The sequence below is a fragment of the Euprymna scolopes genome, chromosome 2, assembly GCF_053919585.1.
Source record: "Euprymna scolopes isolate OS-2025 chromosome 2, ASM5391958v1, whole genome shotgun sequence".
Taxonomy (NCBI): domain Eukaryota; kingdom Metazoa; phylum Mollusca; class Cephalopoda; order Sepiida; family Sepiolidae; genus Euprymna; species Euprymna scolopes.
The window spans coordinates 149,041,484-149,066,626 of NC_136483.1; the positions used below are offsets into that span (position 1 = coordinate 149,041,484).

At 34.2% G+C, this 25,143-nt stretch overlaps 1 protein-coding gene across 1 annotated transcript in view; it reads left to right on the top strand.

Annotated features, from left to right (window-relative positions):
• Window positions 1-23,801: 23,801 nt before the first annotated feature.
• Window positions 23,802-25,143, top strand: part of LOC145297555 (protein FAM83G-like) — a 93,401-nt gene continuing 92,059 nt past the window's right edge. The window contains exon 1 of the mRNA XM_080143539.1: window positions 23,802-24,515. Within this exon, the coding sequence (XP_079999665.1) occupies window positions 23,889-24,515 (627 nt within the window). The 5' untranslated portion in view covers window positions 23,802-23,888. The remainder of the gene's footprint in view (window positions 24,516-25,143) is intronic.

Consider the following 25,143-nt stretch of genomic DNA (forward strand, 5'->3'; position numbering starts at 1 on the left):
AGGAGCCCGTCATGATGATGATGATGATGATGATGATGATGATTTACATGTGAGAAAAAATCACGCCAGAACGAGATAATTTATATGTGTCAACCACGTGCGACCAACATGCTATGCCACCCATAATAGACGCGTTTAATATAAGTCGTCACAAGATGATTTATCACTCAAAGAAAGGTTGAGATCATTGAGCTATATAGATCAGTATAAAAAAGACGGTGTTGTTGGAGAAAAGTATATCACTTAACGAAGTTCCAGTAGCGAACACATTGTTAACGAGATCAGTATTTAAATCTGTATTGTTGTAGAAAAGTCTACTACGTGCTGAAAATATATTAGCAAATGCAAGAGAGTTTAAATGGCAAATACGTTTGTCGCATTGAATACGGTGTTACCAGAGAACAGCATACTATATAACAAAGTTTCAGTCGTAAGCATGCTGTTTCCATTAACAGAAACCATGTTACCCTATTGTCTTTTCCTTTATTTTCTGCGCCTGCTGCAATCTGCTGTAAAGTTACATGTGGTAAAGCACGTGAATTGATCGTAACATTTCCTTATCATCATCTGAACTTTTTTTTTAGAATTCAAGAACTTTGTTGCATTGTGAATCATCTCATATGAGACTGAACCATTTGGCAATATAATTACAACATTATGTTTTACTTTCTTGGCTTGTTGTATACTTTTATCTGATTGTAGTGTATATTAATGCTCATTATAACCAGCCAATCCATTTAGGACTAATTCATTGATAAAACCATTCCTCTAACCGTAATTCATTGTGATACTATGAACTTCCATCCCAGAGTGTTAGGAAACGATTAAAAAAAAAAAAAGATGTCGGAAGTTTTAAAAAGTCCATAGTAATGATTAGAAATGATTCACCAATGCACACAAAGGAGGCCGGAAATAGGATAGGTGGTCAGCTGAGAGTGGCCAAGACGGCGTATCATTTTCTATTTATCAGTCCTAGACAAAAAAAAAGGAACAGAAAAAAAAAAAACCGGATATACGATTTCCGATTTTGAGTCAATATATCTAGGAGGCAGTGTTAGTTTATGAGCAACTTTCAGTTGACGATGGTTTGCGGCTTAGAGCAAACCGAGGAGAACTTTAGAAGATGGGAAGATGAACTGACCAACCGACCGAAAAAGATGTCTATATAATTTTATTAAATTGATAGTAGGTTCTCTAGAGTGCAATGTATTGTGCACTAAGTTACTGCGGGAAGACACCTGAAGCTTCTTCCCAGTGCACTGCAGTGGGTTTTGGACTATCGATTTAATTGAACAATGGACGATTTCACAGATTTTGATGACAATAAAAGTATTGGAAATGTAGAACATCCGCTATTATTTAATCCCGGGTAACGTTGGGGTTTCCTGCTACCATATATATATATATATATATATATATATATATATATATATATATATATATATATATATATATATATATATATATATATATTAGTTACATTCCATTGATTTCAGGAAAAAATCAGTCTACTCTCATAATTTTATTTATTTAAAAAAATTTTATTCCAGCAAGTCCCCACATTTTTATCCATTTTCAACTTACGCGTGTTTCGTAGCCAATAACGATATATAGTGTCCTTTGATTACTTAGCTGTTTTTCGAATGCGTTCAGAAACTGAAAAAAAAAATCAAATAGTATTCAAACCAAAACCAAATGGAAACGATGATCAAGAAAGATAATGTGAGCCGCATGTTACAAAACGCGAACAACCTGCTTTTAAATATGACGATCCAAGAAACGAACCTATTTGTAAAATTATATACACATTAGAAAGAGTCTACGCATATCAACCAACGTTTCAGCATTAACACGCCTCCTCTGGACTCAAATAATCAAAACTTAAATTATCCAAAAGAAAATATACACAATAAAATGTGACAGGCGAAAGTTAACCTTATTAAATGTATCATTTAGACGGCTTCTCTCCTTACACAAACACATTTGTCGAGCTCATATGCAGTTAATCTCTACGCACTGTGTAAGACTTCGTTATCTCTCCTTTTTCCAATCTCCTCAAACTTTCAATCGCCCAGATAATCCGCATACTCAGTTCTACCGCAAGCAACTCCAACCAACTTAAGATTTATGTACATTCATCTTACAGACGCAGGTAAACTGCCACTTCCACACACGATTCACCGTACATTATATGTTTACATACACAAGTGAATTAATGTTTGCATACTATTGAAAGAGTTAGCAATAGTGTATATACATTCATTCAGTTATTTCCCTGCGTTTATATTACCGAGTTTAAAAAGAATCTGAATTTAATTTACTACTATATTTTATACTCAGGCCCGTTAATTAGAAAAATGTAAAAATATTAAAAAAAAATATATAGACTAGGATTTTTTTTCTAGGTTTGTTTTTGTTTTATGGCATATCAAGTCTTTTCAGGTTATTTAATGCCGAATCCAAAGATTTTGAAGAAAGATTTTTTAATAGAATATATTTGTTGTTTTCAAGTCAGTTTCTATTTAACCCATAGTTTGGACCCTAACAGGTACTACCACTCCGGGTCAGAGTGGACCTGGGAACAATGGCAATTAAAGAGTGGCCCCACACTCCCCAAAGCCCGCAAGCTGGGGCCTCACCACTGGATATAGTTTAAGGTCGTTTTTTCTGGGAATACGGTTCTCAAATTAACTGTACTTCTAGTTAAAACTTTTTTCTTGTGACCGACATTCATTTTTATCTTTGCAGCTATACTCTTGTTATTATTATCTTGTGTATTGCAAGGAAAAAAGAATTGTTGGGCAGAACGAAATATTTTTTCAGGTGTAATGCTATTAGGTATAACTTTTTAAATACGGCTGGCTTAATTTTATATCTTAGACTCACAGTTCCAACCCGGTCATACGTTGAGACCGTGTATTTATAAGTCAATGTGTGTTTCGCATTGCATGTAAAAAATATATGACAGAAAATTATTATCAATTTCAAATCTTTACGATTTGTTCTATAAAGGTGAAAGTTAAATCGCCAATTTGTTTATATATATTAATTAGTTATTAAATAATTCATAGAAAGCATATTTGTTTATATACATTAATTAATTATTAAAAAATTGATAGAAAGCATATTTGTTTATATACATTAATTAATTATTAAAAAATTGATAGAAAGCAAATTTTTTCATATACATTAATTAATTATAAAATAATTGATAGAAAGCAAATTTGTTTATATACATTAATTAATTATTAAAAAATTGATAGAAAGCAAATTTGTTCATATACATTAATTAATTATAAAATAATTGATAGAAAGCATATTTGTCTATATATATTAATTAATTATTAAAAAATTGATAGAAAGCAAATTTTTTCATATACATTAATTAATTATAAAATAATTGATAGAAAGCAAATTTGTTTATATGCATTAATTAATTATTAAATAATTAATAGAAAGCAAATTTGTTTATATACATTAATTAATTATAAAATAATTGATAGAAAGCAAATTTGTTTATATACATTAATTAATTATTAATTAATTGATAGAAAGCAAATTTGTTTATATGCATTAATTAATTATTAAATAATTGATAGAAAGCAAATTTGTTTATATACATCAATTAATTATTAAATAATTGATAGAAAGCAAATTTGTTTATATACATTAATTAATTATTAAATAATTGATAGAAAGCAAATTTGTTTATATACATCAATTAATTATTAAATAATTGATAGAAAGTAAATTTGTTTATATACATCAATTAATTATTAAATAATTGATAGAAAGCAAATTTGTTTATATACATCAATTAATTATTAAATAATTGATAGAAAGCAAATTTGTTTATATACATTAATTAATTATTAAATAATTGATAGAAAGCAAATTTGTTTATATACATTAATTAATTATTAAAAAATTGATAGAAAGCAAATTTGTTTATATACATTAATTAATTATTAAATAATTGATAGAAAGCAAATTTGTTTATATACATCAATTAATTATTAAATAATTGATAGAAAGCAAATTTGTTTATATACATCAATTAATTATTAAATAATTGATAGAAAGCAAATTTGTTTATATACATCAATTAATTATTAAATAATTGATAGAAAGCAAATTTGTTTATATACATTAATTAATTATTAAATAATTGATAGAAAGCAAATTTGTTTATATACATTAATTAATTATTAAATAATTGATAGAAAGCAAATTTGTTTATATATATTAATTAATTATTAAATAATTGATAGAAAGCAAATTTGTTTATATACATTAATTAATTATTAAATAATTGATAAAAAGCAAATTTATTTATATACATTAATTAATTATTAAATAATTAATAGAAAGCAAATTTGTTTATATACATTAATTAATTATTAAATAATTGATAGAAAGCAAATTTGTTTATATACATTAATTAATTATTAAATAATTGATAGAAAGCAAATTTGTTTATATACATCAATTAATTATTAAATAATTGATAGAAAGCAAATTTGTTTATATACATCGATTAATTATTAAATAATTGATAGAAAGCAAATTTGTTTATATACATCAATTAATTATTAAATAATTGATAGAAAGCAAATTTGTTTATATACATTAATTAATTATTAAATAATTGATAGAAAGCAAATTTGTTTATATACATTAATTAATTATTAAATAATTGATAGAAAGCAAATTTGTTTATATACATTAATTAATTATTAAATAATTGATAGAAAGCAAATTTGTTTATATACATCAATTAATTATTAAATAATTGATAGAAAGCAAATTTGTTTATATACATCAATTAATTATTAAATAATTGATAGAAAGCAAATTTGTTTATATACATCAATTAATTATTAAATAATTGATAGAAAGCAAATTTGTTTATATACATCAATTAATTATTAAATAATTGATAGAAAGCAAATTTGTTTATATACATTAATTAATTATTAAATAATTGATAGAAAGCAAATTTGTTTATATACATTAATTAATTATTAAATAATTGATAGAAAGCAAATTTGTTTATATACATTCATTAATTATTAAATAATTGATAAAAAGCAAATTTATTTATATACATTAATTAATTATTAAATAATTAATAGAAAGCAAATTTGTTTATATACATTAATTAATTATTAAATAATTGATAGAAAGCAAATTTGTTTATATACATTAATTAATTATTAAATAATTGATAGAAAGCAAATTTGTTTATATACATCAATTAATTATTAAATAATTGATAGAAAGCAAATTTGTTTATATACATCAATTAATTATTAAATAATTGATAGAAAGCAAATTTGTTTGTATACATTAGTTAATTATTAATTAACTGATAGAAATACTTATTCTTGAATGGGTAAAACTAATTTCTCCAACAGAACAGATTCACAATACTTTTATGTCAGCTTTACGGATATTTAAATCAAGGGATAATGATATTAAACCTCCTATCTATTATCCTTGTTCCAATTTGGATCAAAATCTATTATAAGATTTGGATTATAGAAAATTTACAAAATTTAACGCTGAAGCATTATGGCTCTTAAGAAAACATTGAAACTTGGGGAACATTGCCTAACTTATGTGTAATTATGACGAGATCCCTGGCGAAACCAGATGATCTTGCTTTTCAAATAGAGGAAGAGAAGATGGGAAAGGATGAGGTATGGTTAGGGGGGGGGGGGCATGCTGACACTTGGTTAAGGAAAAACAGATGTTTATGCGATTCCTGTCCCCAGAGAAGAAATAGTAAATATTTCAATGAGAAAAAAATATATAAATAAATATGATAATAGATAATAGTTGTTCTTAAGCGGTTTTAATTTCCATTTTGTACTTATGTAGCGATAGGAAGAGGAAAAAATGTCCAGAAGAAATAAAATATTTCAATGGGAAATAAATAGTTATCGCTTATCACATCAGTGCCGGGGTGGGGTTTTTAATAGAAAGACAAACGAGAATTGTTCCTATATCACGTCTGTTATAGATCTATCAACAACGGAAAGGTTGTTTTTAAAATCTCTGTTGAGCGAGATGAAGAATGGGGGTCAAGAGTAGGGGTCACCGCCAGGCATTGTTCGACCTGGGGTGACTAAGCATGCCTAATTGGTAATAAATAAAACCTCAGTGCAGGTGGGGGTTGAGGTCTGGTAGAGATAAGCTCTAAGAGAAAAGAAAGAATAACTCCAGAAAGGTGGAAGGGGAATTTCTGATTTGATAAAAACGATTGGCTTTTTAGAGTTAGAGTCCTTTTTACTAGCTGGCATCGAGGCATCCACATTGCTCTTATCCCGCCGGGGGGGGGGGGCGAAACCCTCATAAGAGCTAAGTTGAAAGGCTCTTGTTCTTAGCTGGGAAATTAATTAGAGGAACTTAAGTTATACAACCTGCATCATGAAGCTTGGATCAAAGAACTCGACTATAAACAAGTGTAAAACGATTTATGAATAATTATTTTGTTTCGTTATATAAAAATGTCCCAGAGTTTTTCCTTGTTTCTCGATTGCCGGCCTGAATGAAGATGCAGTTTATTTCAGGTATGCCCTGACGCCAGATGATGAAAGAGATAGACTGGATCCAGCACGAAGCCAGAGGGACGACCGAAATCGACAATGTTGCCACACGGACTTAGGATCATGCACATTTCGCATGCCCTGAGCAGCAGAAAGATATTTTCCAGTGACCAGTGAGAGTCTGGTCACCCTTGAGGGGTCCACCACTAGACAAGTAAGAATGTAGCCCTGCTGGGTTGCATCTATGGTCCTGTGAGCCGGGAGCGATGAACACGGCCAGAAGTACATCACAAGTATGCTCCCGTGAACCAGGATAGCGACAGATGCGGCCCGGCCCTCTGACAAGAGAGGGTGTTAGGGTTATATAATGACTATCGGTTTAATTAAATATAAATCTGATATATTTGAATTTTCAAACGAGAGTTGCTTTTTATATTATGGTTGCTAAAAATAGTATTCTAAAGAGACCGAACTTTATGGAGCATTTATTAATTGGTGTCTAACGCCTATTGTTAAAATTTCACAAAAATCGGAGTCATCTGAATTTTTACAAAGGGCTTCCGCTCACTCGTTGGCTCTCTCGCATAAAACTGAATTAAACTAAAAATAGTTCACATTACCACCCCTAACTCCTAGCAACTATCTTCCAAAATTATTAAGAATAGATTAATTAGTATATGGTACAACCTAATAAAAAAAATTAATATCTTTATGGTGTTATTACCCGTCACAGGACGAAAATGTCATATTCCAAAAATCATGTGAATAAATTATAAATTCTTATAGTTTTTTTCTCTTTTTGTTTTCACTTTCTAACAATTTCCTACTCCCTCTCTCTCTCTCTCTCTCTCTCTCTCTCTCTCTCTCTCTTTGTCTTTTAAACTAAACAAAAATTCCATGAGCAAAGTTTCTTTCCTAGAATTGCCCGTATTGTCTGTGGAAACAATACCGTGGGGCTGTTTTCAGCTGACAATAACATGTTTTATTTTCAAGTCTAATGTAAACAAGTTCTTGTGTCGTTCTCTTAAATAATCAAATTTATCTATTTTCTACCACTTAGTGATAATCACAGTCTTATCTCACCACCCACCAGACATTCATTTACCCTTATTATTGAGTGACCTTTGGGTCTTAATAAGCGTAAAATAGAAAAAGATAGATTTGCTCGGTGTCTAAATGACAAACGCAGGAGAAATGGGCGTGTTTCTTCTTAGGTACTAACAAGCTCTCTGTCCAACCTGCAAATCCCAAAGGGTCTGGTGGTAGTCCTGCAATAGTTCTATCGAAATGAGGACGGGCTGATTGGTTATCGTGTGACCTAACAATCTAACAGGGGGTGCTCTTCGAAAGAAAGGATTTTTCATGTTTATGACTGCTCGCTTCATCATTTATTTGTCTCCAATAAATGAAGGAGAAATCCGCCCAGACTGAGGCTGTCTTTATTTTTTGTTCCAATCCAGGGCGTCCTTTTTTAGGGTAAGTTGAAGTTTCTCAATGTTGAAAACCGACTCTTTGTCTAACTTTGCCCTCGTGGGGAGGTAAGTAAATCGGGACTATAATCTAAATGCATGTATACTGTACATATCTAACAGTATCTACTACTATATTGTTGAGCCCCTAAAAATGTACAAAAGTTATGCGCTGTTGGCTTAAAATGCCAAACTTCTAGAATAAATGTGATATTGTAGTGACTTACTGTTGTTGGGTACAAATCACCCCTATTTGAGTACGAAGTGGAATCAACCAGTCCTATGAATACCACTGGTTTCAGAGACTAAATAAGACATTCATACCATGTTTAACCGCATGCTACGAACACGTTCCTCTCATACCACTTTAGTGGCTCCTTTTTTTTTTTTTTTACACAGTGATCACCACTTATCAAGGCCCGGAAGCCACTCAGGGATAAGGGCTATTGCAAGTACATTACGTTAGTGAGGAGATTTGATGAAGTGTTTAATTAAGGGGGCGGTTCATTAGGAATTTGTTAACATTGGACTTGAAGACATCCAAGTTGTAGTCCGGAGGGAAGCAGGCAGACGGTAAATACATATTATATTTTATGCACTTTACACTACTTGTGGTTTCTTATATTTGTGACCCCTAGCATGGGTCTACAGCACTAATCCCTATTAATCTGTAGCTGTTCATCAAACGGATATAATAATACCTATTTCAGCTGCGTCTTACAAAGATCCATACAAAATTTCAGCTAGATCGGACGGTAGTTTCCGAGAAAAAGTGGAACGGACAGACAGACAGACAGACAAAGAAACATATAATATAATGAAAATTAAAAAAGAAAAAAAAGAAAAGAAAAACAACTTTTAGATTATTATTATTTTTTTTAGAAATGGGTGGGTGGAGGGGCGTGACCGTGGTTGGATGTGACATTTAAAATACGGTGAATAGGGGCTGGGAGGTGGAAGATAAGAAGAGTGAAAACCACTACTCTAATAGAGGGGGAGAAAATAAGAGAGAAAGAAAGAGAGGGGGAGTTACCCGTACAACGGGGAAATCCCCCAGGAATTACGAGGCTCCATTTTACGCACAGCGCGCATGATCGACTACTATTCACCGTCATGGACGCAAAAGCATGTCGTTTCTATAACATGAGGATGGGATAGTCTTCGTATTAATAAAAATGGCGTTACCACATCTCGCGTGTCTGTATGCGTATTTCTCAGGTCTACGTGACTTACACAATAACTTTAACTATTAATCGTTTATTGAACATTAGCGAGGGGGGGGGGATTTATCCGGTTATAAAATACGCTTCATATACTTTAATTCATGCAGATTTCATATTTATTAGTATAAAGCCAATTCTCTATTGAATATTATATTGTACCTAATATATAGATTTCAAAACATTAAAAAAAAAAAATGACTTTGGTGCCACCAATTAGAATCGAAACCAAAACATTGAGAGCTCTAGTCGCATTCCCTACCGTTTCAGCTATCAAGATAGATAAGAAAGATTTAAAATGAAACCAGTTCAACCTATGAATGAATTTGCGCGTGCGTAAAAGTAATAGAAATATTTTGCCAAACCGAAATTAACATTTTCCATTTCAACTTGCCGACATATTTTTGTACGCGTTATTCATCCATCCATCCAAACAAAGATTTTACTCATAATAAACCATCCTTGGTATATAGTTACTATTTCCTGTAAATTTCAGTGTTATGTGACCAGTAGTTTAAGAGTTTATCGGTTAAATATTTTCACACACACATACACACACACACACACACACACACACACACACATATATATATATATATATATACTGTTTTATTTATATATATATATATACTGTTTTATTTACATAGATTAATTAGAATATCTAATAAAACAAAAATGGGACAAAAAATATATACAGCAGATAAATGTTAGCAAAGGCAATATAAGTTACTCTTCTACCTACTTGGATAATTCTTTATGTGTTTTAATTTATTTTAAACCGGCTTTTCCTTTTTTTCTTTTTTTTACCTAAAAATAAAAATAGCATAAAGCTTATCGAGTTGGAACGAAAAAAACACTGGTGGGTCTTGTCGTGGTTAGCTAGCTAACCACTCCAATGTTTGTAAGCAAAAAACTCGACACTACCGGAAATACATTTCGATCACGTGTGCTAAAAATAGCAACGACAGTTGTCAAACCACAAAGAGAAAACACGAAAACTTCATCGTTCACAAATCAAACACAAACAAAGACAGTTATTTCGAATCTAAATTAAAATAAATACCGTTGATAAACACCGGACACTTTTAGCTGTAAGTAATACGGTGTGAAATTAATGATAATCATTATGGAGTCTGTATGGCTAACACCTCTCCATAAAGTCAGCGGCTTTCACAGCAAATCCTCAGTTCAGCCCGGGGGCTAGGAGAACTCCCATCTCGACTAGACTACTGCCTCCTGAGTCTACCCCTCACAGTCTGCCACTTCAATTCCTGAGTTCCTGAACCTCCTTCAACTTCGTCTCACTTTCAGCGACTCCAGCTCATTACACCTCACTCCAGCGCCCCCCCCCCTCCTCAGCTCACTCCTGCAGCTCCAGCGCTTTCAGCCAGCTCTTGTGGCTCACAAATGTCCAGCTACCTGCTTCAGCGCCCACTGACGCCCGGCTACCTACTCCAGTGCCCATTGATGTCAAGCTATCTGTACGAGTGCCCACCGACGTCCAACTACCTGTTCCAATGCCCATCGACGTCCAGCTACCAGTTTCTGCATGAAGGAAACAAGAATCCCAACCTCGCGAGACACCCGTTCGTTCTCTCTTCGGCTGATCATCCATTGTCATACATTTTATTTTATCATTTTATTACTTGTTAAGAATAAAACACGATACATATCGTCTTTAACTGATCTTTAACTGGTGTTTGTCTTTAGTGTTTGTCGCCCTTCTTTGCTATTGCTGTTCTTTGCCTTGTGTCTGTTTATTAGTTACGATCTATTTGTACTTTCACATCTTTCGACCCTCTGCAACAGTCTCATTAGTCACGGCCGAAACTCGATAACGCCACAAAAACCGAAAATTAAGCGAAATACTGGTAAAAAAAAAAATCTAATAAATGTCACCAATCGGGCAAACACGTAATGTTCTCCCAGTATTTTATTTAATCTTCGATTTTTTTTTAACGATTATCGAGGCTCGATTATGACTCTAATGAGACCGCCATATTTTTCTTTCTTTGACACTATTTTTATTTTGAAGTTATTAAAAACACTTTTTAAAATGTTAAAACACACAAAAAATTATCCAAGTAACTATTTTGCTTTTGGTAACACGCCCACTTTTTGTGCTTTATTGGTTAATATTCCGAAAGATTTATTGAAGTAAAAACAATTCAATTACGTAAAATAAAACAAAATTTCCGAAGAGATCATATTTGAAAAACAGGGTTTGTATGACTATACACATAGATTCGAAAAAATATCAAAAAACAAATATATAACAAATAAATGTTATCAAAGGCAAGATAAGTTTTTTTTTTTTTTTTTTTTTTTACCTATCTGGAAAAGCTTTTAGTGCTTTTATTCACTTTAAAACGTTTATTCGGTTCGAAAAACAAACAGTATCTATCTAGTTAGGCGAGAACAAGAAAAATGGCCGCGAACTGCCAGCTAAATATTTGAAGTTTCGATAATGACGTAAAATAAAAATAAAACAAAATGCTGTTAGAAACCCACCCAATAAATGCTACCGTTATAGGTAATTGTGGCCTGGAAGACCAACACAAAACCTACCTTAAAAATTGTTCTCTTTGGGTTTTCTTGTGTGTTGAAACGAATATCGCATTTAAAATTGGGGCCGGCAACTAGTTTTCACGATACTGGAAAGAGACTTGTCCGCATGTTTTATGTAGTAATATATTGTGGCGGCCATATTTGTCCAAAACAGAAACGATGTAATGAATTTTCAAGATAATAGAGAGTTAATCTTTATATATATATATATATATATATATATATATATACGCGCTTGCGCGTACGACAATGGCTACCACATATAACACAAACTGTAGCATTTAAATTTTCCGTAAATAAGTGGTTTTCTGGATATTAAGCAATGCAATATTTTTTATGTTATAAGTGGTGACCATTGCGCGTACAACAATGACAACCATTTCTAGCATAAAGAATTGTATTGCTTAATATTCGGAAAAATACTTATTTGCGGAAAATTTAAATGCGATATTCGTTTTCAGCATACCCCAAAACACTTAAACTTAGTCATTTTGTAGGAAAATGGTTAGGTGGAAACCAAGTAAAATTTTACAAATATGGACAAATATGGCCGCCGCGTTGCATCACTACACGAAACATACGGACAAATCTCTTTACAGTATCGTGAAAACTAGTTGCCGGCCCCAATTTTAAATGCGATGTTCGTTTTCAGCACACCCGAAACCCCTGACAAAACAATTTTTTAAAGGTAAGTTTTGTGTTGGTCTACAATTACCCCGTGATATTCAATGAATTTTATGCGGTAAATACCAAATAGTCAAAAGACTCAGCCAATGACGACTAGATACAGTTTCTTGGCCTTTTGGTCAGGATCAAAGTGTAGTATCTGTCCTTCAGATGCTGTACTTCCATTTCTTGTTCTCTTTCGGTGGAGGATTAGTCCTTCACGACTGAGACAATTTTTTTTATTTTTGTACCTTTTCTCCACGTTAAAAAACGACCCTGGTGTCTAACTCTGTCCCGTGGGGAGGCATAGTAAATAGGTACAGTTTATGGAATTATAGAGAGAGAGAGAGAGAGTGTGTGTGTGTGTGTGTGTGTGTGTGTGTGTGTGTAAGAGAGAAAGAGAGAGAGGGGGGCATACAATGATAGAATATTTCCTCAGTTAAAATATTTCACTATTTTGGGGTTCAGGGCAAAAAATGTTTTGTCTATAACTTTAATTTTAGTCAGAAATTATGCCCGAAAGCATAGTTTTTAAAACTTCAAAAGCACTTTCCAATTTCTAATCGCTAATATTTAGTCCATAATAATCGAACAAAGCTAAATGGTGTTTTGCCTTCGACGTTCGAAAGTCATCTGGAGACTTAAAATTAGCGGCTGTAAAATTAATTTGTGTGAACAATAGTATAAACACGTTTACAGAGAAAAGTCAGCCATGATTGTTTATTAGCGCCCTTAAAACCATAGAAAAGCAGCGTTTTCCGATCTTTAGTCAAAATGTGTTTTCTTTATTTTTTAAAATATGTTTTTAACGTTCAATGGACACACAAGACGTTTCAGTAATTGTTAGGGTCCGTTACGAAACGTAAAACTAAATAATTACGACATTGAGATTAAGAAAATATTTTTTTTTTCTAAAATCAATTAAAGAATGGAATGAATTTTGTAAAGGGGGGGGGGAGAAGGAGGCCGTAAAAAGCACGTGTTTGGTAGAAAATAAACCAAGCATGTTATAGGACAGGGAACAGTTTTTTTATTCAGATAAGAGAGAGAAAAAAAGAGGGGTTAAAAAGAGAAGAAATAAAACTGAGAAAGAAATGGAAAGAGATGGTAGGGAAATAAATAAATACAGAAATGGAGAAATAGACAGGGAGAAGACGAAAGATTAAAAAAGAGGTGCAGAGGGAAGGGAGTCCTCACGTTGTTTCACTTGGGCTTTGATAAGAATCGTTGATTCGATGTTACAAAAAAGAAAGGTGAAATCAAGGAGGAGGGAAAACATTGATAGAAAGAGTGAGAGGAGGGCAAGAAAAATGAGAAAGTGGAAAAGGGAAAACGAGAGAGAGAGACAGAGAGAGAGAGAGACAGAGAGAGAGAGAGAGGGAGAGAGAGATATAGTAAGATGGGGAGGGGAGAAAGGAGGAAACAGAAAGTAAAATTATGTGAAAAAAGGTGGTGGAAGAGTGACAGAAAGAGGGAATCAGGGCGCGAGAAAAAAAAAACAGAAAAGAAAAAAGAACGTGAAAAATATAAATAGATAGTGAAACTAAGAAAGAAATTGAAAGAGATAGGCAAAAAGAAAACGAAACGAAATGGTAGTGGGGGGGCGTGAAAAAGTCAGAGAGAGAGAGAGAGAAAGAGAGGCAGACAGAAAGAAACAGAGAGAATATTGTTTATGCCAAGTTAGCAAGTAAAGCAAAACAACAATCGAGACAGTGAACCAACCATTCTCCGGAAACTAAAGACACAAAAGAAAATATTTATTTATTTATTTACAGACAGACTCAATATGTGACGATGAACTGTCGTTCTTGTCGAACATGCAAAGAAATACGATAAAACAATCTATTTATACATTTAGTGCACAAAAAAAAGACAAAGAAAAAACAAAGAAAGAATATAAATGAAAATAAAAATGAAAAAGGGTAAATTTTTAGATAAACATTGAAAAAAAAAAGAAATGGGAGGTTATATATATATATATATATATATATATATATATATATATATATATATATATATATATATATATATATATATATATATATTACTATGACAACCCTTCGTAGTTTACCCAACAACTTTTTAGGGGCGATTACGTATACAATGCCTAAAAACAGAGAGAACGAGATTTATTTTTATTTATTTTTTATTCAATATTTTAGATTTCAGAGTGACACTTTCCTAATATGATGACTCGGCGCTTCCTGGCCAGTTAACGGTGATATGGAAACCTGGAACCAGTTTATATATATATATATATATTGAAAAAATGTGGGTACTTGTACAGTTTAGTCAAGACATTAAAAAATGAAAATACCGAAAAAAGTTTAAATTGTATGTATGCGTTATAGAACGAAGTTCTCCGAAAAAAAATTTCACTTAATTTCATCAAGTAGTTTTTTTTTACAGCGGAAAAACACGTTTTTTATGAGAGCGCGTTGAAGACTGCCATCTTGGATTTAAAAAAAATCGTTTGAATTTTAGAAATGCCAAAGGGAGATAACTCCAGTTAAAGCGCTGACACCCCTCCCCATCTTTAATACTAGCTTTTCTTCCTACAAATCGAACATTTTGCTCGGTATCATAACAAATTGTTTTTTTTTTTTTTTTTTTTTGCTGTAAAAAAAAAAAAATACTTGATGAAATTAAGTGAAATTTTTTTTCAGAGAACTTCGTTCCATAACGCATACATAAAATTTAAAATTTTCGATATTTTCATTTTTTGATATCTTGACTAAACTGTACAAGTACCGAAATGTGGGCTTATTAAAAGTAAAACTTGCAGGGAACGCTCTGATAAAAGAAGATAAAAAACGGAACGAAATTAAAATTTCCGTTCCATTTTTAAAACAACCGTAAAACAAAGCGTTCTCCGCAAATTTGCTTATTTTTTTCTTGGTTTTTATTTAGAATTCAACCTAATTTAAAAACAAACGAAAAATACAGAAAATAAGGGGAAAAAAATCTTTATGATGTACGTATCCGTCACGGAACGAGGATGCCATATTCCAAAAATAACGTTAATTAAATAGTTTTATTTTTAACGAAAAAAAAAAAAAAATCAAATTTTAAGAGTGTCTGAGAAGTTATGAAAAAGCAAGAAATAAGATAACTCAACAATAATTCCTTGGTAATAGTTACTAGATTTTTGTTATAATGCCAACAAATTCCCATTAATCGCTTAAAAATTATTTTCTTTATAAAAATAAAGTTTAGTTCTCTCCCATTGTAAGAATTTAGATACCAGGGTCGGAAAGTTAGATTGAGAAGTCAGGGTCCCCAAGGAGGGGCACTCTGACCTGTGAAAAGTGCCCGAACACCCCTGTCGGCATTTCCCGGGGGGGGGGGGGGCGCCTCAGGCGATTAGCAATAAACTAACCTCATCTCAAGGAGAGAAGGGAAAACTGGGGTGGGTGGACCTCCTAGAACTGCACAGAACTAAACTCCGGCCGGAATAAATCCTTGGTAGAAACATCTCATAGTAATCACTGCTTCAATGCTTATGCATATGAAGAATGTGTGAAACCATGACGTTGTGATGCGACCACATGCATACATAAAACAAAAGGAAGTATGTTACATTCCCTCATGTAGAAATACAATAAACAGGCTGGAATGTTTGATAAAGCCTGTATATAAAGATTTGCCCGCCAAAAATCAAATCAATTTTCTCTTTAATTTCTCAAGAGTAGCACATGTTCAGGATAACTGCATTTGCGAGAGACGTTAAAACCCTGGTCCTGATATTGCACACAGTGCGCATGAACTTTAATACTCTTCATGGAAAGTTACCACATTAAGCAAGAATTTAAATCTTCCTTTAAACAATTTTATTTCCATAAATGACTTCCCTGATAAAATTGTCTGTTATCTGGGTATATTTGCTGATGACACTACACTCTATAACAGGCACAAGAGGAAAACATATGAACACATATCTAAGGCTAAAGCAGAAACACTAGAGGAAGACCTCCAATCTGTGGTGGTATGGGAATGAAAAATGGATGGTCATATTCAAACGGAATACAGACCGTGCACTTTGGATAACATTGCTGATGGAATAATGATGGCAAATATTTTATTAATTTAATAAATCATAACTCCTGTTGCACGCAGACAGTGATCGAGGAATTACCAGATGACAGTGGCAGACTAGAACATCCACGCAGCACACAATGGAAAATGATACTGTGTCATCAAATTCGACTACACTTGCGATAGTAAAAGTCCCGCCTTTTTTTGGCAGACATTTTGGTTCGCACATTTAGAAGCCTAATTTTATGCTCAAAGAATCCACAGTGAGCTTACCAAACTCAACCACGTTGTGGCGTCATTATCACACGAGGTACTGGTTGAAGTGCATTACTTAATCATGACTCCACCTGAATTGGTTACATACAACACTTTTAAGTCAAAATTGATTAAACAAACATTAGATTCACAACAGAAATGCCTCTGCTAGGTCCTCACGGAAGAGGAGCTGGGCGATAGGAAACCTTCTCAACTCTTGAGAAGGATGAAGCAACTACTAGCTGAGAACCCACTTCAACTGGATATTTTGAAGCAACTATTCGTCAATGGATTGCTGTCTGGAGTTTAAATGATACTCGCATCCACTTGGGAAACAACACCGGTCAAAGGCTTGACCAACCTTGCTGAAAAAATTATGGAGGTCACAGCGTCAGTCTCCCCAGTCAACCAAACTGCAGCTCTGACTATCTCTCTTATCACACCTGAAGTCGACGAAGACAACACAAACGTCAGAGAGATGCTTAAAAAGCAAGATAAACTCATACAGGATTTAAGCAAACAGATGTGGAATATAACCATGAGGCAGCATAGGCCATACTATCCTCAACAGGACAACTTTCATTGCCGACACCCTAAGAGCTGAAATAGGTACACTCGTAGAGACAACAGTGATGGTATGCAATTATGCTATTATCATCGGCGTTACAGAGAAAATGCTGTGAGATGTCGGAAGTCCTGCACATTTACACAAGCATCTAAATCGACGAGAAATGGCACGGCCAGGTGGTAAACGCAACTGGCTGGCTTTGTATGCATTGCACCTTCTACATAACTGACAGGAATTCCGGCATACATTTTCTCGTTGATACAGGAGCAGAAGTGAGTGTTATCCCAAGCAAGCTGATAAAGGAACGACGAACACAGACAGTGTTTCTTTTACAAGCCATGAACCACTCCCCCATTCCAACCTACGGTTACAAATTGATGACATTAGACCTACGTTTGAAACATACATTTCAATGGATATTTATGGTGGCGAAGCTCCCATTCCCGATTCTAGGAGTAGATTTCCTATACTGTTTCGGCATACTCGTTGACGTCAAATGCAGGAGAATAATGGATAACAATACCAGGCTATCAATGCAGGACAGACTCAGCAAATCAGCAAAAATAAGCTAAGTCGTATTAAAAAGCACGGAAGAAACATACACTAAAATACTTTGACACTTGCCAAACATTATGCGACCTGTCTACATGGATGATATTGTCAAACATGACGTCACTCATTATATACAGACTCAAGGTCCATCCATAAGTGCATGCCCACATAGACTTTCACCCAACTGCTTAAAGTTAGCTAAACAAGAGTTTCCACACATGCTGGACCTATGCATCATTCATCAGTCTCAAAGCAACTAGTTGTCACCACTCCACATGGTCCCCAAGAAGACATCGGGCGACTGATGCCGTTGTGGGCATTGTAGGGCACTTAACAGCCAAATAGTACCGGATGAATATCTAATCGCTCACTTGCATGATTTTTTCAATTCACTCAACGAGAAATCAATTTTCTCCAAAATTGACATTGTGCATGCATACAATTAAATCTCTGTCAACCCCGAAGACATCCTAAAGACCGCCATCACTACTTCATTCAGACTTTTTCAATTCATTAGAATACCTTTCAGATTAAGAAACACTGCCCAGGCTTTTTAACGTTCATAAATGCAGTTACATGTGGATTATCTTTCGTTTATGCGTATATTGACGACTTATTAGTGGCGAGCTCATCCAGAGAGAAACATATTTATCACATCAACCAATTATTTCACAGACTGTTGGAATACGGCGTGATCATCAACCCTAAGAAATGTGAGTTTGGTGTTTCATCATTATTTTTTCTTGGTCATATTGACAAGGAGGGCAATCGTCCCCTGCATGAGAGGGTTCAATCTGTTGTCGATTACTCTGTTCCCATTTCTCTTCATAAACTGTGGGAATTTCTTGGTTTAATTAACTTTTACAGATGATTCTTACCTCACTGTGCCGAATTAGCACAACCCTTAACTGATCTTTTTCGGAACAGAAAAAAAAGAACAAAGAGATTACATTAAACAAACATAAACTGATTCTTTCTCAGTTTAAAAAAAAGATTTTAGTGAACGCTACATCGTTAGTTTTTCCCAAGATAGATGCATCACTTGCGTTATTCGTAGATGCTTCCAACGTGGGCATCAGAGGAGTGTTACAACAATTTGTTGATGGTTGATGGCAACCATTATCCTTCTTTTTTAGAAGACTTCAAGATGCTGAAAGAAAATACAGTACTTTCGGTAGGGAATTGCTCACAGCTTATTCTGTGGTAAAGCATTTTCAATTTATGTTGGAAGGTTCAGCTTTTACTATTTTTACCGATCACAAACCACTGTCACATGCTTTATTCACGAAGCCCAGCAAACATGCACCAAGAGAAGCTTGTCACTTGGATTACATCTCACAATTTATTTCAGATATTAAATATATCAAAGGCACCAAAAATATGGCCACTGGCACAGTATTGCGTATGCACGTCAACACCAAACAACCTGTTCATGATATGGATCTTCATCAGACCGTTAAGAACCAGGAGAGTGACGAAGAATTACAACTTACAACGATCTCCCAGTTTCAACTTTCAAATTCCCTTGCCTTTCTCAAACGATTTTATTTGGTGTGACACTTCGACTAGACATAAACATCCATACATACCTCTATAACACAAACAAGCAGTTGTTTCAAAATTACACAATTTATCGCACCCAGGCGTCCGAGTTACACAGAAATTGGTGACGTCACGTTTCATATGAACCGCTATTAACAAGGACGTATGCAACTGGAAACGGAGTTGTACCTCTTGCCAGAAATCCAAAGTCACTCAACATATTAAGAGCCCTCTAGTGAAGTTCCCTATTCCTAAGGCTCGGTTTAAACATGTTCACATTAACATAGTGGGTTCATTATCACCTTTGAAGAACTTTACATATCTGTTCACTTGCATCGACAGATTCTTCAGATGGCCCCGTTTTACCCATCATTGATATCACTGCTGAGACTGTCGCCAAAACACTCGTTTCACAGTAGATATCAACATTTGATGTGCCGGAAATTAGTACCGCCGACAGGGGTAAACAGTTTGATTCCTATCTTTTCACTGAACAGGTACGTCTACTTGGATGCAAGCATATACGAACCACAACTTATCACCCGTCCTCAAATGGCTTGGTTGAACGTTTCCATTGCCAACTGAAAGCTTCTTTAAAGTCACATTCCAAACCATAATATGGTGGAATTCCTCCCTCTCGTACTCCTCGGTGTCAGATCTACCATTAAAATGCACATTAGACTTACAGCTGCTGAGATCATGTATAGAACACCCCTGACCTTACCAGGACAAATGATTGCACTGACTGCCATTAGAAGCACACTAGACCTGAGTAGCTCTATGTCTCACTTGAAGAAGTACATGTCGAGACCCTTACATTTCGAATCACGGGCCCGGAAAACTATGATTCACCTTCCTCAAAATATACACACATGGGCACATGTTTTCATAAGAAACGATGAAGTACCCATGCCCTACTCTGGTCCTTACAAGGTTCTTGAAAGATATCCGAAACATTTTGTGATAGATAAGAATATTAGACATGACTTTTTTTTTTTTTTACATAGGCATCACCACTTATCAAGGCCAAGAGGCCACTCGAGGATAATGATTAAAAAGTGTACAGTGGAAATTGGACAATATAGTAACCGTTAGTAATGGAAATTCGGTAAATTTGTTAACAAGTGGAATGGTGCATTAAGAACTTGTTTACGTTGGACTTGATCAGCGTTGATCAACTGAAGAAAGCATTTTTTGAAAATACAGACTGTTGTACCACAATGAGACAGACTCAAGTATTGGGAGATTGATTAACTACAACCATGCCTAACAATACAGTGCTACCTAATGCTATAAGTTCCACCAAATCCGGCAGACACATGAAACATCCACTCCGTTGTGCTACCTACACCCAGTGAAATACTTGCAGTATTTGTATTCTTTCTTCTCGTCTAGGAAGGCAGTCTTGTAGCAACCTCTATGCCCGGCCAAAATAAATCTCTGGCAGGATCATTTCATAGCGATCAACGCTTCAATGCTTACACATATGAAGAATGTGTAGCAGCATGATGTTGTGATACAACCATACACATACATAAAACAAAAGGAACTATGTTACACTCTCTTGCGTAGAAATACAATAAACAGGCTGGAACATTCGAGAAGGCCTGTATATAAAGATTTGCCCGCCAAAAATCAAATCAGTTTCCTCTACAATTTCTCAAGAGCAGCACATGTTCAGAATAACTCCGTTTGCAGGAGACGTTAAAACCTCCTGTCCTGAGATTACACGCAATGCACATGAACTTTAAGACCCATCATGGAAAGTTACCACATTTAACGAGGATTTAGATCTTCCTTAAAAAAATTTTTTTCAAACAACTGTTCTCATGATGCACACACACACACACACACCAATGTATTCACTTATATGGATTTTTGAACTGTTTTTCTCAGAAAATAGCCACATTAATTTTAAGCGCGTGTGCGGCACTCTGATCATAAAAAGATTAGTGATTTCAAACTTTGCGCTATTCTCACAAAAATCCTCACTTCACTAATCCTTCATTTTGAACATTCCACGCAAAAAATACTTATGTCAGAAGGATTTAAACTAATATTTCTAACATGTAAATAAAGTGTTGTTTATTCCATGTTAATACAGTGATTTCGTGTTTTTTTGTCGAGTGTCATTATTTTTCGGATTTCATTTTTATTTTCTTATGTAAGGACGTATCTTGGTGAAACCTTTCTATTAATTGGCGATCCGGTTAAACTTACTTTTAATGGTCCCGCGGATACACTCCTACTTTCAACTTCAATAAAATTTTGACACACACAACAACAGTCCTAAAAATTTATAAATCCTGATTATGAATTGGTTATCATACCGAACCACATTCCATACAAATGGGTGACTTCGCCGTGAGTCCATCCCACAACTCCCACTGCAAAATCAACAGGAACCGAATCATTACTGGAATGGTCTAATCTTTGTTTATTTTGGGGGCCCAGGATAAAACTCTCTAGCCGAACTTATAGACAGTCAATGCAAATATTTCGATGAACGACAAATGTTACTTTAATTGAAGATGAGCTTTGCTTTGTTGGATGCAACTATTTTGCCTTATGTAGAAGATTGCATGAGGTTTTGTGATTCTTGTCCAGAATTAACGAAAAAATAAAGAAAAATCTCTATGAAGTATGTTCCTATGACAAAACGAAAATATCATATTCCAAAAATCACGTAAATTGATCACGTAGTTTTATTCTCATAAATAAAATCTTTGTAAGTGATCAATGAGAATTCATAGACATTACAGCATAAATCTGGTAAGTATGAATTATTGTTGATTCATCTCCTTTGTTTTATTGAGGCTTTTTTTTCAAAATGGTGAGTGAGATAGTGACTCCTCCGATATTCTTAAAATTTGATTTTCTTATTTTAAAATAAAACTACTTAATCAATTTATATGATTTTTGGAATATGATATTTTCTTTTCGTCACTGGTACATACCCCATACAGATCTTTCTTTCTTTCCTCCTTTTTTTTTTTTTTTTTTAATATAAGGGAATTCTGGACAAGAACCATTTTTGCAAGGATAAAGGTCTTCTACAGAAATACTCTCCTGCAAAAAAGAAAGAAAGAAAAAACAAAAAGGAAACTTTTTTTTATTATTTTCTGAATGGTTTTTCGACTTGGCCATGCTTTTCCTCTATCTTCAAGAACCGCCAGAAATTATGCCTAAATGCACCCGGAGCGCACTTGTTTTCCAAACATTTTTTTTTATCATAAATCCTAATCTGAGTGACAAAACCCTTAATCAGGCGTAAATCGTCTAAAAAGTAGATCCCTCCTTAAAGAGCTCTCTCTCTCTCTCTCTCTCTCTCTCTCTCTCTCTCTCTCTCTCTCTATTAAAGAAAATTCCAGTGTCGTTTTTCGTAATCATTCTCATAATTTCTCTAATAGAAAAAATGGCCTGCAAATGAGAGATCATTTTACAATAAATTTGTACGTGAAACTGATCCCCCATTCTAAATTCTATTCTCCTTTCTTTCAGGCAAGTTTTTTTTTTAGTGTGTTCAATGTTCACACGTAATCGCCAAAAAAATTGAATCTCCTTGGGGGGGGGTGATTCAACGAGAGGCTTTCATCTACACTATAAGAAAAAATAGTAGTTATGAGCGAGATAGGGACCGTTTTTCTTTCAATAAGAAAGGAATGCTAGCGTATAAGGACATGCAGCCAACAAGCACCAACACCACACCAGGCTGAGAGTTATGAATGCAGGCAACTATAAAGAAGAAGAAAAAAAAAAAAGATCGCCAAACAGAAAAGAACGCAGGCAGAGCTGTTGTAAAAAAAAAAAAAATAGTAATAAAAATATACTGAAAAAGTGTTCAAAAAAGAAAAATGATAAATAAATTAAATATTAAAAAAAAAACTAAATGAAAAAAATTGATTTTTATTTTCATGCCATCAAAACATAGCTATTACGGGACAGGGAACCTTCATTCCAGGAGCATCTTTTTTTTTTTTTTTTTTTTTTTTTTCTCTAAATATTTTTACGTTTTAACATTAAAAAGTCCGTTATTATTAAAATATATATATATGATCAGAATGTTTAGAATGTTAATGTAGGATATATATATATATATATATATATATATATATATATATATATATATATATATATATATATATATATATATATATATATATATAAAGAAAAGACGTTCATAGAATGAATGAACGAATGAATGAATAAATAAACAAGTGACGTTAATGGTAAGTCAGGAAGTAACTAAACATAGCCACAAAACGGGATAGGGAACCATTCTAGTGTACATAGAAGCTATAGAAAAAAAAACTTCCTAACCAGCAGCAGTCAATATGATGTGAATAGACAGAGGGGGGAAAAGAAAGATAAGATTGATAAATCAAGTGAGTAGGGAGGAGACGAGAGAGAGAGAGAGAGAGAGAGAGAGAGAGAGAGAGAGAGCAGTTGAATAACAACAACTATGGCGGACAGCACGTTGCCGCTTCAATACGAAGCCGTGTTCATCTTAGCCAACGAGGGTATCGACTCCTACTGTGAATATGTCGAGTCTAGCGAGATCCCTTTCTTTTTGAACGATGAAGAGGAGCGGTACTTTCAAGACCAGGGCCGGATCTCGTCGAGCGAGAGGAAAGAATTCATCCTTAAGACGAGTCGCTTGGTCAACAAGAAACCAGCGCCGCCGTCTAGTAGTGGTGGTGGTGGCGGCGAGGAGCAAGGCAGCGGGGACAATAGTGATAATGTCGATGCCTCCTCTCCACCGACACCGAAGGGCACCGCCGAGAACAACACCGACAACCGGGGCAAGGAGGACGCGTTGGACTCTACCGATGCCAGCAATGTGGTCGGCAAGGACATGTCCGGGGATTATTCCGTGTTCACCAAGCAACCCGTCTACGTCCTCTTCCAACCCCCGCTCTACGACGGCCTGCCCCACATTCAGGATTTAATCTGTGAAATCATCCTCAACGCCCGATCCAACATTCGAATCTCTATGTTCGTTTTCACGGATGTTTATATTTACAATGCCCTGTGCCAGGCGACTACAACGGGGGCCGTCGCTATTGACATACTGCTCGACGCGACACAGGTAAGAACGCTGAATATAATTTATGAAAAGATCAGAAAAAGAAGTGAAATGAATTCAGCTGTTCATATCTGCATGAATAAACACACACATACACGCACACACCCATTCTCTTACAATGTTTTTGGCGCTTGTCCAGAATTCTCCCTTCATGAAAAAAAGAAAGAAAAAAAAAATACAGAAAAACCTATATGATTACAACGTACCCGTGACGGAAAGAAAATGTCGTACATCAAAAATCACGTAAATCGATCAAGTAGTTTTATTTTTATAAGGAAAATCGGTTCTTATTTACTTTAGAATTCAACCTAATTAAACATACACGCACGCACACACACACAGAGGAAAATATTTATGATGTAACGTACCTGCCACGGAACGAAAATTTCATATTATAAAAATTACGTAAATTGATCAAGTAGTTTTACTTTTATCAGGAAAATCATTTTAAACGATTAAAAGCAGTTAGTGTGAAATCAATAGCATTATAAGACTGATTTTTAAGCGAATTTGAGTTTTTCCTAAGACACCCCTCCCTAACCACGTTAAGAATGGCTTCCTAAAAATCACGATTTGAAGTTATCTTCCTTATTCTTTCAGTATGCTCTCAATTATGACGTCGCTCATAGTT